At 47.0% G+C, this 17,886-nt stretch overlaps 1 protein-coding gene across 4 annotated transcripts in view; it reads left to right on the top strand.

Moving 5' to 3' along the window:
* The window catches only part of LOC129865960 (zinc finger protein 638-like), a 78,537-nt gene extending 61,234 nt beyond the window's left edge, over positions 1–17,303 (top strand). For all 4 annotated transcript variants that reach the window (XM_055939066.1, XM_055939063.1, XM_055939064.1 and 1 more), the window contains 6 exons: positions 1,850–2,924; positions 3,651–3,719; positions 3,928–5,793; positions 10,039–10,141; positions 14,518–14,639; positions 16,445–17,303. In XM_055939066.1, the coding sequence (XP_055795041.1) occupies positions 1,850–2,924; positions 3,651–3,719; positions 3,928–5,793; positions 10,039–10,141; positions 14,518–14,639; positions 16,445–16,510 (3,301 nt within the window). In that variant the 3' untranslated portion in view covers positions 16,511–17,303. The remainder of the gene's footprint in view (positions 1–1,849; positions 2,925–3,650; positions 3,720–3,927; positions 5,794–10,038; positions 10,142–14,517; positions 14,640–16,444) is intronic.
* Positions 17,304–17,886: the final 583 nt, after the last annotated feature.

Here is a 17,886-nt window from a genome sequence, read left to right as displayed (position 1 = left end):
CCTCTCTCACACAGCACGGCCCCCTGCTAGAGCGTCTCCTCTCTCTACCTCCTCTCTCTCACACACAGCACGGCCCCCTGGTAGAGCGTCTCCTCTCTCTACCTCCTCTCTCACACAGCACGGCCCCCTGCTAGAGCGTCTCCTCTCTCTACCTCCTCTCTCTCACAGCACGGCCCCCTGCTAGAGCGTCTCCTCTCTCTACCTCCTCTCTCACACAGCACGGCCCCCTGGTAGAGCGTCTCCTCTCTCTACCTCCTCTCTCACACAGCACGGCCCCCTGCTAGAGCGTCTCCTCTCTCTACCTCCTCTCTCACAGCACGGCCCCCTGCTAGAGCGTCTCCTCTCTCTACCTCCTCTCTCTCACAGCACGGCCCCCTGCTAGAGCGTCTCCTCTCTCTACCTCCTCTCTCACACAGCACGGCCCCCTGCTAGAGCGTCTCCTCTCTCTACCTCCTCTCTCACAGCACGGCCCCCTGCTAGAGCACCTCCTCTCTCTACCTCCTCTCTCACAGCACGGCCCCCTGGTAGAGCGTCTCCTCTCTCTACCTCCTCTCTCTACCTCCTCTCTCACACAGCACGGCCCCCTGGTAGAGTGTCTACTCTCTCTACCTCCTCTCTCACACAGCACGGCCCCCTGCTAGAGCGTCTCCTCTCTCTACCTCCTCTCTCTCACACACAGCACGGCCCCCTGGTAGAGCGTCTCCTCTCTCTACCTCCTCTCTCTACCTCCTCTCTCACACAGCACGGCCCCCTGCTAGAGCGTCTCCTCTCTCTACCTCTTCTCTCACAGCACGGCCCCCTGCTAGAGCGTCTCCTCTCTCTACCTCTTCTCTCACAGCACGGCCCCCTGGTAGAGCGTCTCCTCTCTCTACCTCCTCTCTCACAGCACGGCCCCCTGCTAGAGCGTCTCCTCTCTCTACCTCTTCTCTCACAGCACGGCCCCCTGCTAGAGCGTCTCCTCTCTCTACCTCTTCTCTCACAGCACGGCCCCCTGGTAGAGCGTCTCCTCTCTCTACCTCCTCTCTCACACAGCACGGCCCCCTGCTAGAGCGTCTCCTCTCTCTACCTCTTCTCTCACAGCACGGCCCCCTGCTAGAGCACCTCCTCTCTCTACCTCCTCTCTCACAGCACGGCCCCCTGGTAGAGAGTCTCCTCTCTCTACCTCCTCTCACACAGCACGGCCCCCTGCTAGAGCGTCTCCTCTTTCCACCTCCTCTCTCTACCTCCTCTCACACAGGACGGCCCCCTGCCAGAGCGTCTCCTCTCTCTACCTCCTCTCTCACAGCACGGCCCCCTGCTAGAGCGTCTCCTCTCTCTACCTCCTCTCTCACAGCACGGCCCCCTGCTAGAGCGTCTCCTCTCTCTACCTCCTCTCACACAGCACGGCCCCCTGCTAGAGCGTCTCCTCTCTCTTCCTCCTCTCTCTACCTCCTCTCACACACAGCACGGCCCCCTGCTAGATCGTCTCGTCCCTCTACCCCTCCCTCGTGCTTTATCAACTCCAGTTCATAATGTAGCTTAAAAAGGACTGTTCTGGTGTTTCCTTCGCTCGTATTGGACCAGACTGGGTCTGGATCCGATCAGGTCTATATGGAGGGTGTCTAGTTGTCCTCGGGTCTGTTCGAAAACGGGCCTTTTATATGAAATAGAATAAATGATGCCTGTCCTTTTTGGACCCGTGAAGTCCTCTACTAAGCACTGTCCATTTTTCCCTGTTGGAAAACTCTAGGGCTCAGTTTTTTTCCTGTTCAGGGAACAACTCTCGCCCATTTATGTTGTTACATTTAGACTTGGATTTGCGTGTCAACGTCACTTACTGTGATTTACGTCTTAATGTTTGTCATTTCAGCACCAAAGCCAAGAAAAAGGCGGTCCAAGGCAACAAGCCTAAAGGTGCAGCAACACCTGTTAAACCTTTTCCTGCCGCAATCGCTACCGATGACACCGCTACTACCGCCACCAGTGCTACGGCCATCTCTGCCACTCAGCCTGTGGTTACCGAACAACCGGGACATGACGTAAGCGCCATCCAGTCCCGTGACGACATAGCGATAGACTCCGACGCGACCGCAACGGAACCCGGTCCGGTCGTCACGGAGCCCGATGACCCGATGACGACCAACAACGACCAAAGCCGAACCGTTGCTGTCGTGGCTGCAAAACCGGACGGCGAAAATGGAGAAACCGTAGCAACCGCTACCGTTCACGCTGCTACCGACGACGTTGACGCAAATTATGTCATCAATCCCGTCGACTGTGACGCCGTTGCTGGTTCTGTACCGGCACGAACACCGGTAACATCAGCCTCTGTCCCCGTAGCTCTCCCAGTGTCTGTTAAAGTTAAAGACAAACGGTTAGACTTCACTCCGGTGACTCAGGAGATCCTGAAGGCCCTGGAGGTAGCAGTGCACCAACACCGCATGGAGAAACTAGCTGAGGAACGAAGACGGGACCAAGGAGAGAAGAGCCAGGACAAGCCTCTATCCGACAAGAAGAGCTCTGTAGCCGGGGAGAAGAGGGAGACCAAGACCCCGGCTGGAGAACTGAACCAGGCCCCAGCTCAACCAGAGAAGCAAAGTCACAGACTACCTACGAAGTCACAGACCGATAAAAAGCCTCCAACCACACCAGCGAAGAAGACAACAACGCAGACAGAAGGAGCAAAGAAACCACCTTCAGGCTCTGGACAACCAGAGAAGAACCAGGCGAAGACCCAAGGCTTTGGAGGAAGAGGCCGGCGCAGGCACCATTCTTCCCCAGAAAAGATAGACTCTTCCAGGCATAGAAGCGAGGAGGAGCAGGGTCCTCCGACGTCGAGACACGGCGACTCCTCTAGCTCTTCTTCTGGCTCCTGCAGGAGCAACAGACAGGACGGCAGTCCCGCCAAGAAGAAGGGGAGGAAAGAGGAGGAAGAGAGGAGCAAGGTAAGAAAGGAGGTAGGGGAGGAGGAGCAGACGGTACGGGTGCCAGGGAGAGAGACGAATTAAGAGAAGGAGACAGCAGGAGTGATGGTGGATGTATTTTTTCATATTCAGGTTATATCCTTAAGTTCAGCTGTTGTTAAAAGCCTAAATGAGATGTTAACATGATTTCCTTCTGTTTCTGAGATGTAATGGAGTGATTTAATGTTTCTGTTTGTCCCACAGAGCCACCGTAGTAGAACTAGCCAGTCCTCTAGGAGTGATTTAATGTTTCTGTTTGTCCCACAGAGCCACCGTAGTAGAACTAGCCAGTCTTCTAGGGTTGATTTAATGTTTCTGTTTGTCCCACAGAGCCACCGTAGTGGAACCAACCAGTCCTCTAGGAGTGATTTAATGTTTCTGTTTGTCCCACAGAGCCACCGTAGTAGAACTAGCCAGTCTTCTAGGAGTGATTTAATGTTTCTGTTTGTCCCACAGAGCCACCGTAGTAGAACTAGCCAGTCTTCTAGCAGTGATTTAATGTTTCTGTTTGTCCCACAGAGCCACCGTAGTAGAACTAGCCAGTCCTCTAGCAGTGATTTAATGTTTCTGTTTGTCCCACAGAGCCACCGTAGTAGAACTAGCCAGTCCTCTAGCAGTGATTTAATGTTTCTGTTTGTCCCACAGAGCCACCGTAGTAGAACTAGCCAGTCCTCTAGCAGTGATTTCATGTTTCTGTTTGTCCCACAGAGCCACCGTAGTGGAACCAACCAGTCCTCTAGCAGTGAGTCTAGAGATACGGAGGCAGCAGAGAGAAAGGTGAGCGTCAGATTTATTAAAAACACCATTCAGATAGTAATGTACAGAATCCAAACCATTACAATCTGTTGTAGCAAGATGTTGTGTTTGGTTTCCATTCAGACATTGCTATCTTACATACATCTGATTCAAAGTACAGCACTTCTGTTGAACTTCTGGAAAATCGATTGATTAATTTCCGTGGATTCATCCTCCTCTCGTACCACAGGGTGTTGGCTACGTGGCGGATGAGTTCACGTCCGACGCCAACCCATTCGACCTGGACCAGTTCGACATGGATGAGTTCGTCACCGTGGACGAGGTGGAAGGGGATGAGGCGGACAACACCAACCCACCAGAGCCATCTTCATCACCCAATACCCAAGATGGCGCCTATGAAAGGTCAGAACGATCATCCAAACGCAAGAGGGGTACCCCTGATACCCCAATTTCTACTATGAAGTCTAGCCAGGAGAAAGAGAGACCCCCGTCCAAAAGCAGTCCCAGCCCATCCTCTTCTACCTCTGACCCCCCTGGACAGAAGACTCCGCAACAAGCCGCAACAGCCAAAAAAACGCAGCCGGCAAAACCTCCACCACCTGCCACCTCTGGACGGAAGACCAGGTCATCAGCTGCTGTTGTAGCAACGGAAGGCGCAGAAACCCGAGAAATTGTCACCTCTGGACGCAAGACCAGGTCATCAGCTGCTGTTGTAGCAACGGAAGCCGCAGAAACACAAGAAATTGTCACCTCTGGACGCAAGACCAGGTCATCAGCTGCAGCTGCTGTTGTAGCAAAGGAAGCCGCAAAAACCCCAGAAACTGTCACTGACGATGACCCCACAGTCGGGATGGAGGCGGAGTCTCTTCCCGTGGAGCTTCTGTCTCAGCCAATGGCTGAGGGTATGTTACCGTCATCCGACCACAAGGTGTCAGTGTTGGACACTGCATTGCCGGCGAACAAGGAAGTAGAAAGTGCTGGGTCAGAGATTGATATGGAGACTACAGCTGAAAAACCTCCAGAGGTAGGCGGGAGCGAGGAGAAGGCCCAGGCTAAAAAAGGGGACTCGATTCTGGGTAGCAAGGCTCAGAATGAAGGCTGTCCACTGGAGCCTGGTTTGCCTGATCCGTCTTCCGCAGCCAAGGAGCAAGACCTTCATACAACCCTAGAACTACGAGAGTTTGAGACGGTGTCGGGTCACCAAGTGCCCCAATCACTTGTTGACAAAGTACCCGAAGAAGATGGAGGTTTACAGATACTCAACGAAACCGTGGATGACACAGCCTCTGAATCTACGGGTTCCCAGGAGCTCCAAACTACTCTAGAGGAACGCCAAGACGAAGAAGAATCTGCTTTCCACATCCTGGACTCTGTCGAAGACACTGAAGACCGAAGAGATTCTCTACCCAGAGATTTGGAAGGGTTCCATATCCTGGACTCTGTCGATGATCAGTTGGATATGACAGAAGCTCTGGACAACCGTACTACTGAATCTGAGGGTACCTCAAAACCCCAAAAAGAGGGTTTCAAAAAGGGTAAGGGTAATATGACACTTCAAAAGAAGGAGGATGGTAAGAAGATACCCCAAACCCTTGAGAAGGTACAGACCCTTACAGTGGAGTCAGAGAAGGGTGAGGGAGGTACCCACAAAAAGACTAACCTTGTCTCTTTGGATGAGGTGAGTGAGGAAGAAGAGAGTTACCCTGACGACGCTGCCGAAGAGGAAGAGCTGATGAAGAAACAGGAACTGGCGAAGGAGAAACAGCGAGCGAGGGAATGGGAGAAGGCGAGAGGGAAGGAGAGGAGGAGTACAGAGCGGGAGAAGAGCAAAGAGGAGGAGCAGGAACGGACGAGGGAGAAGGAGAGGTTCGGTGCGGATACGGAATGGTTGGTGACTCTGGATGAGATTGGAGGAGATGGGGATGAGAGAGAAGAGGAGGGTGCGAGGGATCAGGAGTGCGGAATAAATGAGGCAGACCTTCAAGAATTGGTCACTCTGGATGAGATCGTTGGCGAGGAAGGAGGGGAGGGTCCTAGCCCGGAGCCACACCCATTCAGCCAGGAGGACGAATCAAGAGACTCCTTCAACACAGAGGTCAGTAAACTACTAGTGCTTTCTTTTTGTCTGCTTGTATCTTGATTTCACTAACTAACTAACTCTCTCTCTCTCTCGCTAACTCTCTCTCTCTCTCGCTAACTCTCTCGCTCTCTCGCTAACTCTCTCGCTCTCTCGCTAACTCTCTCGCTCTCTCGCTAACTCTCTCGCTCTCTCGCTAACTCTCTCGCTCTCTCGCTAACTCTCTCGCTAACTCTCTCGCTAACTCTCTCGCTCTCTCGCTAACTCTCTCGCTCTCTCGCTAACTCTCTCGCTCTCTCGCTAACTCTCTCTCTCTCTCGCTAACTCTCTCTCTCTCTCGCTAACTCTCTCTCTCTCTCGCTAACTCTCTCTCTCGCTAACTCGCTCTCTCTCTCGCTAACTCGCTCTCTCTCTCGCTAACTCGCTCTCTCTCTCGCTAACTCGCTCTCTCTCTCGCTAACTCGCTCTCTCTCTCGCTAACTCGCTCTCTCTCTCGCTAACTCGCTCTCTCTCTCGCTAACTCGCTAACTCGCTAACTCGCTAACTCGCTAACTCGCTCTCGCTAACTCGCTAACTCGCTCTCGCTAACTCGCTAACTCGCTCTCGCTAACTCGCTCTCGCTAACTCGCTCTCGCTAACTCGCTCTCGCTAACTCGCTCTCGCTAACTCGCTCTCGCTAACTCGCTCTCGCTAACTCGCTCTCGCTAACTCGCTCTCGCTAACTCTCTCTCGCTCACGCTAACTCGCTCTCGCTAACTCTCTCTCGCTCTCGCTAACTCTCTCTCGCTCTCGCTAACTCTCTCTCGCTCTCGCTAACTCTCTCTCGCTCTCGCTAACTCTCTCTCGCTCTCGCTAACTCTCTCTCGCTCTCGCTAACTCTCTCTCGCTCTCGCTAACTCTCTCTCTCTCTCGCTAACTCTCTCTCTCTCTCTCGCTAACTCTCTCTCTCTCTCTCGCTAACTCTCTCTCTCTCTCTCGCTAACTCTCTCTCTCTCTCGCTAACTCTCTCTCTCTCTCGCTAACTCTCTCTCTCTCTCACACACGTCTATTTGTAATTATTATGGATCCCCATTAGCTGCTGCTTTCCTGCGGTCCAGCAAAATGAAGGCAGTTGTACAATTTAAAAAACATTACAATACCTTGATTACAGAATTCACAACACAGTTTGTGCCCTCAGGCCCGTACTCCACTACCACATATCTACAGTACTAAATCCAAGTGTACGTGTGTGTATAGTGCGTATATTATAACATGTCTGTGTTGCTTCACAGTCCCCGCTGTTCCATAAGGTGTATTATTTGTTTAAATCTGATTCTACTGCTTTTCGTCAGTTACTTGAGGTAGAATAGTAGTTATGGCTCTATGTAGTACTGTGCACCTATCATAGTCTGTTCTGGACTGTGAAGAGACCTCTGGTGACATGTCTTGTGGGGTATGCATGGGTGTCTGTTCTGGACTGTGAAGAGACCTCTGGTGGCATGTCTTGTGGGGTATGCATGGGTGTCTGTTCTGGACTGTGAAGAGACCTCTGCTGGCATGTCTTGTGGTGTATGCATGGGTGTCTGTTCTGGACTGTGAAGAGACCTCTGGTGGCATGTCTTGTGGGGTATGCATGGGTGTCTGTTCTGGACTGTGAAGAGACCTCTGGTGGCATGACTTGTGGGGTATGCATGGGTGTCTGTTCTGGACTGTGAAGAGACCTCTGGTGGCATGTCTTGTGGGGTATGCATGGGTGTCTGGGTGCTAGTAGTTTAGACAGCTCAGTGCATTCAACACCTCTCATAAATAAAAGTAGTGATCAAATCTATCTCTCCTCCACTTTCAGCCAGGAGATTGACATGCATATTATTAATATTAGCTCTCTGTGTACATCCAAGGGTCAGCCGTGCTGCCCTGTTCTGAGACAATTGCAATTTTCCTAAGTTCCTCTTTGTGGCACCTGACCACACGACTGAACTGTAGTCAAGGTGCGACAAAACTAGGGTCTGTAGGACCTGCCTTATTGATAGTGTTGTTAAGAAGGTAGAGCAGTACTTTATTATGGACATACTTCTCCCCATCTTAGCTACTGTTGTATCAGTATGTTTTGACCATGACAGTTTACAATCCAGGGTAACTCCAAGCAGTTTAGTCGTATCAACTTACTCAATTTCCACGTTATTTATTACAAGATGTAGTAGAGGTTTAGGGTTTAGTGAATGATTTATCTATATAATATTATATAATGCTTTAAGTTTTATAAATATTTAGGACTAACTTATTCCTTGCCACCTACTCTGAAACTAACTGCAGCTCTTTGTTGAGTGTTGTGGTCATTTCAGTCGCTGTGGTAGCTGACGTGTATAGTATTGAGTCATCCACATACATAGACACACTGGCTTTACTCAAAGTCAGTGGCATGTCGTTAGTAAAGATTGAAAAAAGCAAGGGGCCTAGACAGCTGCCCTGGGGAACTCCTGGCTCTACTAGTAAGGGGCCTAGACAGCTGCCCTGGGGAACTCCTGGCTCTACTAGTAAGGGGCCTAGACAGCTGCCCTGGGGAACTCCTGGCTCTACTAGTAAGGGGCCTAGACAGCTGCCCTGGGGAACTCCTGGCTCTACTAGTAAGGGGCCTAGACAGCTGCCCTGGGGAACTCCTGATGAAGACAGCTTGTCTGTCGAAACGTTGGACATAGATATTTTTGCATCTGAGCTCCTAGAGCGTGGGGCTAATTTTTTTAAATAATTCCTGATTCTACCTGGATTATGTTGGATGTTATGCTTCCATTAAAGAACACCCTCTGTGTTCTGTTAGACAGGTAACTCTTTATCCACATTATAGCAGGGGGTGTAAAGCTATAACACGTAGGTTTTTCCTGCGGCAGACTGATTATCAGAAGCCACACTGAAGTCCAGCAAAACAGCCTCTAAAATATTTTTTATTATCAATTTCTCTGTCAATCAGTCATTTGTGTAAGTGCTGTGCTTGTTGAATGTCCTTCCCTATAAGCTGAAAGTCTGTTGTCAATTTGTTTACTGTAAAATAGCATTGTATCTGGTCAAACACCATTGTTGCCAGAAGTTTACTACGGGTTGGTAACAGGCTGATTGGTCGGCTATTTGAGCCAGTGAAGGGGGCTTTACTATTCTTAGGTAGCGGAATGACTTTTGCTTCCCTCCAGGCCTGAGGGCTCACGCTCTCTAGTAGGTTGGGATTGACGGTATGGCAAATAGGAGTGGCAATATCGTCCGCTATTATCCTCAGTCAATTTTTCATCCAGATCGTCGGACCCTGGTGGCTTGTCATTGTTGATATCAATCATATGTATTTATAAAGCCCGTTTAACATCAGCCGATGTCTCAAAGTGCTGTACAGAAACCCAGCCTCAAACCCCAAACAGCAAGCAATGCAGATTGTAGAAGCACGGTGGCTAGGGAAAAACCTCCCTAGAAAGGCCAGAACCCTAGGAAGAAACCTAGAGAGGAACCAGGCTATGAGGGGTGGCCAGTCCTCTTCTGGCTGTGCCGGGTGGAGATTAAAACAGAACATGGCCAAGATGTTCAAACGTCCATAAATGACCAGCATGTTCAAATAATAATAATCACAGTAGTTGTCGACAAAAATAATTTTATCACCTCTTCCACACTCACTTTACGGAATTCAAAAAATTACAATTCTTGTCTTTCATAATTTGGTCAGATATACTTGGATGTGTAGTGTTTGCGTTTGTTGCTGGCATGGCATCCCTGAGTCTGCTAATCTTAAACATCATTAAAGTAGTTGGCAATATCAAGCGGTTCTGAAATGAATGAGCCATCTGATTCAATGAATGAAGGAGTTTGCTTATTTTCCCAAAGTTTGTTTACTATCGTTCTTCATTTATCTTTGTTTCATAGTGTAGTTTCTTCCTATTTATATTCAGTTTAGTCACATGATTTCTCAACTTGCTGTACGTTTTGCCAATCGGTTTTGCAGCCAGACTTATTTGCCATTCCTTTTGCCTCAGCCCTCTCAACCAACCCATTTTTCAATTCCTCATCAATCCACAGGGATTTAACAGTTTTTACAGTCATTTTCTTAATGGGTGCGTGTTGATCAGTAACTGGGATAAGCAAGTTCATAAATGTGTCAAGTGCAGCGTCTGGTTGCTCCTCATTACACACCACAGACCAACAGATATTATTTACATCATCAACATAGGAATCACTACAAAACTTATTGTATGACCTCTTCTACGTTTTATTAGACAGGCACACTACATATTTCAATCTCTCTCCTATCAGACGATGGTGACCCTGGATGAGGCTGGAGGTGATCATGAGATGGAGGAAGAGCAGCCCAGGAAGTTTCCAGAACCAGCCCAGACCCGGGACGCTGACGATACAGGTACAGGTGTCTGTTACAACAGAACCAGACCCGGCACACTGACGATACAGGTACAGGTGTCTGTTACAACAGAACCAGCCCAGACCCGGCACACTGACGATACAGGTACAGGTGTCTGTTACAACAGAACCAGCCCAGACCCGGCACACTGACAATACAGGTACAGGTGTCTGTTACAACAGAACCAGCCCAGACCCGGCACACTGACGATACAGGTACAGGTGTCTGTTACAACAGAACCAGACCCGGCACACTGACGATACAGGTACAGGTGTCTGTTACAACAGAACCAGACCCGGCACACTGACAATACAGGTACAGGTGTCTGTTACAACAGAACCAGACCCGGCACACTGACGATACAGGTACAGGTGTCTGTTACAACAGAACCAGACCCGGCACACTGACAATACAGGTACAGGTATCTGTTACAACAGAACCAGCCCAGACCCGGCACACTGACAATACAGGTACAGGTGTCTGTTACAACAGAACCAGCTCAGACCCGGGACACTGACGATACAGGTACAGGTGTCTGTTACAACAGAGGGACTGTCTGTGATGCGCTGGTTGACTCAAAACCCGCAGTCCCTGTGGTTATATCCGTGGTGCAGACGGGATTAGGGGCATTAAATTGTGTGTGGGATTAGGGTTTAGGGGCATTAAATAGTGGGTGGGTTTAGGGGCATTAAATAGTGTGTGGGTTTAGGGGCATTAAATAGTGTGTGGGTTTAGGGGCATTAAATAGTGTGTGGGTTTAGGGGCATTAAATAGTGTGTGGGTTTAGGGGCATTAAATAGTGTGTGGGTGAAGGGTTTAGGGGCATTAAATAGTGTGTGGGTTCAGGGGCATTAAATAGTTTTGGGTGAAGGGTTTAGGGACATTAAATAGTGTGTGGGTTTAGGGTCATTAAATAGTGTGTGGGTTTAGGGTCATTAAATAGTGTGTGGGTTTAGGGTCATTAAATAGTGTGTGGGTTTAGGGGCATTAAATAGTGTGTGTGTTTAGGGGCATTAAATAGTGTTTTGGTGAAGGGTTTAGGGTCATTAAATAGTGGGTGGGTTTAGGGGCATTAAATAGTGGGTGGGATTAGGGGCATTAAATAGTGGGTGGGATTAGGGGCATTAAATAGTGTGTGGGTTTAGGGGCATTAAATAGTGGGTGGGTTTAGGGTCATTAAATAGTGTGTGGGGTTTAGGGGCATTAAATAGTGTGTGGGTTTAGGGGCATTAAATAGTTTTGGGTGAAGGGTTTAGGGACATTAAATAGTGTGTGTGTTTAGGGTCATTAACTAGTGTGTGGGTTCAGGGGCATTAAATAGTTTTGGGTGAAGGGTTTAGGGACATTAAATAGTGTGTGTGTTTAGGGTCATTAAATAGTGTGTGGGTTTAGGGGCATTAAATAGTGTGTGGGTTTAGGGGCATTAAATAGTTTTGGGTGAAGGGTTTAGGGGCATTAAATAGTGTGTGGGTTCAGGGGCATTAAATAGTTTTGGGTGAAGGGTTTAGGGACATTAAATAGTGTGTGGGTTTAGGGTCATTAAATAGTGTGTGGGTTCAGGGGCATTAAATAGTTTTGGGTGAAGGGTTTAGGGACATTAAATAGTGTGTGGGTTCAGGGGCATTAAATAGTTTTGGGTGAAGGGTTTAGGGACATTAAATAGTTTTGGGTGAAGGGTTTAGGGGCATTAAATAGTGTGTGGGTTCAGGGGCATTAAATAGTTTTGGGTGAAGGGTTTAGGGACATTAAATAGTTTTGGGTGAAGGGCGGGTGGCTGGTTGAATAAAGAGAACAATAACTTAAAAGTCCGTAATGTATCATACAACTATTATCACGAGGTATATCGAGGTTTTTCATTATTTTTATCTGCCGGTGCGTAGGCCTGAGTCTTCGTCCTAACTGTACGCGCCAGATGCTTTTGGGCAGAAAGTGAATGTCAGTTTAATTCAAGAAGAGAAAAGTTGCGAAATAGAGAGTTGAAAATAAATGTTGAATAAAAACATAATTGTTCAAGAACTGCACAGCACATTTTCTATGTTTTGCGAGTTAGGGTCAGGTACGGGCCTCAGATTCACTTTATCACATGCCGTGCATTCGGGAAGTTATTCAGACCCCTTGACTTTTTCCACATTTTGTTACGTTACAGCCTTATTCTAAAATTGAATACTATTTTTTCCCTCATCAATCTACACACAATACTCCACAATGACATCACAATACCCCATAATGACATCAAAATACCCCATAATGACATCAAAATACCCCATAATGACGTCACAATACCCCATAATGACGTCACAATGACGTCACAATACCCCACAATGACGTCACAATACCCCACAATGACATCACAATACTCCACAATGACATCACAATACTCCATAATGACATCACAATACTCCATAATGACATCACAATACTCCACAATGACATCACAATACCCCATAATGACATCACAACAGAACAAAACGAAAAGAGGTTTTTAGACATTTTTGCTACAGAAATACCTTATTTACACAAGTATTCAGACCCTTTGCTATGATAATCTAAATTTAGTTCAGGATCATCCTTGAGATGTTTCTACAACTTGATTGGAGTTCACCTGTGGTAAATTCAATTGATTGGACATGATTTGGAAAGGCACACACCTGTCTATATAAGGTCCCACAGTTGACAGTGCCTGTCAGAGCAAAAACCAAGCCATGAGGTCAAAGGAATTGTCTGTAGAGCTCAGAGACAGGATTGTGTCGAGGCACAGATCTGGGGAAGGGTACCAAAAAATGTCTGCAGCATTGAAGGTCCCCAAGAACACAGTGGCCTCCATCATTCTTAAATGGAAGAAGTTTGGAACCACCAAGACTCTTCCTAGAACTGGCCGCCCGGCCAAACTGAGCAATCTGGGGAGAATGGCCTTGGCCAGGGAGGTGACCAAGAACCCGATGGTCACTCTGACAGAGCTCTAGACTTCCTCTGTGGAGACGGGGGGACCTTCCAGAAGGACAACCGTCTCTGCAGCACTCCACCAATCAGGCCTTTATGGTAGAGTGGCCAGACGGAAGCCACTCCTCAGTAAAAGGCACATGACAACCCGCTTGAAGTTTGCCAAAAGGCACCAAAAGACTCTCAGACCATGAGAAACAAGATTCTCTGGTCTGATGAAACCAAGATTAAACTCTTTGGCCTGAATGCCAAGTGTCACGTCTGGAGGAAACCTGGCACCATCCCTACAGTGAAGCATGGTGGTGGCAGCATCATGCTATGGGGATGTTTTTCAGCGGCAGGGAATGGGAGACTAGTCAGGATCGAGAGAAAGATGAATGTAGCAAAGTACAGAGAGATCCTTGATGAAAACCTGCTCCAGAGCGCTCAGGACCTCAGACTGGGGCAAAGGTTCACATTTCAACAGGACAACGACCCTAAGCACACAGCCAAGACAACGCAGGAGTGGCTTCAGGACAAGTCTCTGAATGTCCTTGAGTAGCCCAGCCAGAGCCCGGACTTTAACCTGATAGAACATCTCTGGAGAGACCTGAAAATAGCTGTGTAGCGACGCTCCCCATCCAACCTGACAGAGCTTGAGAGGATCTGCAGAGAAGAATGGGAGAAACTCCCCAAATACAGGTGTGCCAAGCTTGTAGCGTCATACCCAAGAAGACTTGAGGCTGTAATCGAGGCCAAAGGTGCTTCAACAAAGTACTGAGTAAAGAGTCTGAATACTTATGTAAATGTGATATTACATTTTTTCACTGCTTTATATTTAATATATTTAATACATTTGCAAAGATTTCTAGGAAAATGTTTTTGCTTTGTCATTATGGGGTATTGTGTGTAGATGAATGAAGGAAAAAAACAATTTAATACATTTTAGATTAAGGCCCTAAAGTTACAAAATGTGAATAAAGTTGAGGGGTCTGAATACTTTCTCGAATGCGCTGTACATCTGAATTTAGACACTGTTATTTAAGTTTATTCTAATTAACTTATGATTGATTCTAAGTTAAACCATTTCTCTCCCAACCTCTCGCTATCTCTCTCCTCTCTCTCCTCTCTCTCCTCTCTCTCCTCTCTCTCCTCTCTCTCCTCTCTCTCCTCTCTCTCCTCTCTCTCCTCTCTCTCCTCTCTCTCCTCTCTCTCTCTCCTCTCTCTCTCCTCTCTCTCCTCTCTCTCTCTCTCTCTCTCTCTCTCTCTCTCTCTCTCTCTCTCTCTCTCTCTCCTCTCTCTCCTCTCTCTCTCTCTCTCTGTCTCTCTCTCTCTCTCTCTCTCTCTCTCTCCTCTCTCCTCTCTCCTCTCTCCTCTCTCCTCTCTCCTCTCTCCTCTCTCCTCTCTCCTCTCTCCTCTCTCCTCTCTCCTCTCTCCTCTCTCCTCTCTCTCTCCAGGCCAGGAATTTGTGGTTTCTAAGGCAGGGTTCTTCTGTAAGCTGTGTTCTCTGTTCTATGGGAGTGAAGACACAACCAAGAAGACCCACTGCAGCAGTCTACAACACTATCAGAACATGCAGGTATAAACAGGATTATACTAGTCAGTCAGTTAGTTAGTCAGTTAGGTCTGTAGTTAGCGAGTTAGCTTGCTAGTTAGTTAGGGTTATTCAACTAGGGGTCTGTGGAGGTACTGCAGGATAAACACATTTTGAATTGCATATACCTACAGTATGTATAGTTTATCGACAGTATGTATGGTTCACATTACAGTAGGTATGTATGGGTCACATTACAGTAGGTATGTATGGGTCACATTACAGTAGGTATGTATGGGTCACATTACAGTAGGTATGTATGGGTCACATTACAGTAGGTATGTATGGGTCACATTACAGTAGGTATGTATGGGTCACATTACAGTAGGTATGTATGGGTCACATTACAGTAGGTTTGTATGTATGGGTCACGTTACAGTAGGTATGTATGGTTCACATTACAGTAGGTATTTATGGTTCACATTACAGTAGGTATGTATGGGTCACATTACAGTAGGTATGTATGGGTCACATTACAGTAGGTATGTATGGGTCACATTACAGTAGGTATGTATGGGTCACATTACAGTAGGTATGTATGTATGGGTCACATTACAGTAGGTATGTATGGGTCACATTACAGTAGGTTTGTATGTATGGTTCACATTACAGTAGGTTTGTATGTATGGTTCACATTACAGTAGGTATGTATGGGTCACATTACAGTATGTATGTATGTATGGGTCACATTACAGTAGGTATGTATGTATGGGTCACATTACAGTAGGTATGTATGGGTCACATTACAGTAGGTATGGGTCACATTACAATAGGTATGGTTCACATTACAGTAGGTATGTATGGGTCACATTACAATAGGTATGGTTCACATTACAGTAGGTATGTATGGGTCACATTACAGTAGGTATGTATGGGTCACATTACAGTAGGTATGTATGGGTCACATTACAATAGGTATGGTTCACATTACAGTAGGTATGTATGGGTCACATTACAGTAGGTATGTATGGGTCACATTACAGTAGGTATGTATGGGTCACATTACAATAGGTATGGGTCACATTACAGTAGGTATGTATGTATGGTTCACATTACAGTAGGTATGTATGTATGGTTCACATTACAGTAGGTATGTATGGGTCACATTACAGTAGGTATGTATGGGTCACATTACAGTAGGTATGTATGGGTCACATTACAGTAGGTATGTATGGTTCACATTACAGTAGGTATGTATGGGTCACATTACAGTAGGTATGTATGGGTCACATTACAGTAGGTATGTATGGGTCACATTACAGTAGGTATGTATGGGTCACATTACAGTAGGTATGTATGGGTCACATTACAGTAGGTATGTATGTATGGGTCACATTACAGTAGGTATGTATGGGTCACATTACAGTAGGTATGAATGGGCCACATTACAGTATGTTTGTATAGAATATCTTTTTCTAATGATGACAACTTTACTTGCGAGTACCGTTCATCCTGATTGACTGTTAGTTTCTGTGTCTAGTATTCTGGGGATTATTTCACTAAAGCTAATTGACAAATGACTTCCCTTCTGTCTTTACATCCCCCTCCCTCCCCCTCTCCCTTCTCCTATCCATCTCCCTCCCTCTCTCTCTCCCTTCTCTCCCTCTCTCTCCCTTCTCCTCCCTCTCCCTTCTCCTCCCTCTCCCTTCTCCTCCCTCTCCCTTCTCCCTCTATATCCCTTCTCCTCTCCCTCTCTCTCTCCCCCTCCCTCTCTCCCTTCTCCTATCCATCTCTCTCCCTTCTCCTCCCTCTCTCTCCCTTCTCCTCCCTCTCTCTCCCTCCCTGTCCAGAAACATTACCCGAAGCATCAGAAGCAACAAGCAGGAGATTCTAGCCAAGGCTCCGCCTCCAAGTGACCCCTGACCTCACCCCTGGTTGTGTCTAAAATGTGACCACTTCTATGACTCCATCTGGTTGAAAGTAGTGCACCATGTAGGGAATAGGGTCCCATTTGGGACACTTTTCAACTAATAGGTTCTGGTCCAAAGTAGTGCACTAACTACGGCCCATTGCGTTAGATAGTGCACTACTATATAGGGTAATAGAGTGCCGTTTGCTATTTCAGAGGCAGAGAGCTGGTCTAGGATCAGATCCCCCCCCCCCCATGTCCATATTGTCTTATTCATTATGATTTAAAAGGTCAAACTGATCCTAGATCTCTGAGATGCTTTGTGAATATATTGGGTCCAAATATGACAAGAGATTTTAGATTCATTTGATTTGGTTGATTTTTTGGGGTGGGTATTTGAATCTCATTAAACTGTTTTAATTTATCCAGAGAAACTCAGTCAGTAGAGACCTATGTATACGGAGATAGTAACAGAGACCTATGTATAAGGAGATCGTAACAGAGACCTATGTATACGGAGATAGTAACAGAGACCTATGTATACGGAGATAGTAACAGAGACCTATGTATAAGGAGATCGTAACAGAGACCTATGTATAAGGAGATCGTAACAGAGACCTATGTATAAGGAGATCGTAACAGAGACCTATGTATAAGGAGATCGTAACAGAGACCTATGTATACGGAGATAGTAACAGAGACCTATGTATAAGGAGATAGTAACAGAGACCTATGTATAAGGAGATCGTAACAGAGACCTATGTATACGGAGATCGTAATAAATGAGTTTTTATTACCAACACTGTTGTTTTGGTGAATGGCTTGAGAGAACGGTGCAGATGGCACGGCGCAGATGGCGCGGCGCAGATGGCGCGGCGCAGATGGCGCGGCGCAGATGGCACGGCGCAGATGGCACGGCGCAGATAGAACGACGCAGATGGCGCGGCGCAGATGGCAGAACACTGCATCATCACCAGTTTGAATCCATACCTAAAGAAGAGGATTCTGGGTCGTATTTCGTTAGTGGAAAAAGTAACCCAACTTTCACATGAGTAAAAGTAAAGATTCCTTCATAGAAAATGACTCAAGTGAAAGTGAAAGTCACCCAGTAAAATACTACTTGAGTAAAAGTATTTGGTGTAAAGTAAGTATCAAAAGTGAAAATGACTCCAGTAAAAGTCAACCAGGAAAATACTACTTGAGGAAAAGTCTAAAAGTATCTGGTTTTAAATATTCATAAGTATCAAAAGTAAAAGTATAAATCATTTCAAATTCCTCTAATATTAAGCAAAACCAATTCACGAATAGCCAGAGGCACACTCCAACACTCAGACATCATTTACATACTAAACGTCTGTTTAGTGAGTCCTCCAGATCAGAGGC

This window comes from Salvelinus fontinalis, chromosome 11 (assembly GCF_029448725.1).
Source record: "Salvelinus fontinalis isolate EN_2023a chromosome 11, ASM2944872v1, whole genome shotgun sequence".
Taxonomy (NCBI): Eukaryota; Metazoa; Chordata; class Actinopteri; order Salmoniformes; family Salmonidae; genus Salvelinus; species Salvelinus fontinalis.
Note: the sequence above shows the minus strand (reverse complement) of the source record. Positions and strands in the feature narration are given on the sequence as shown.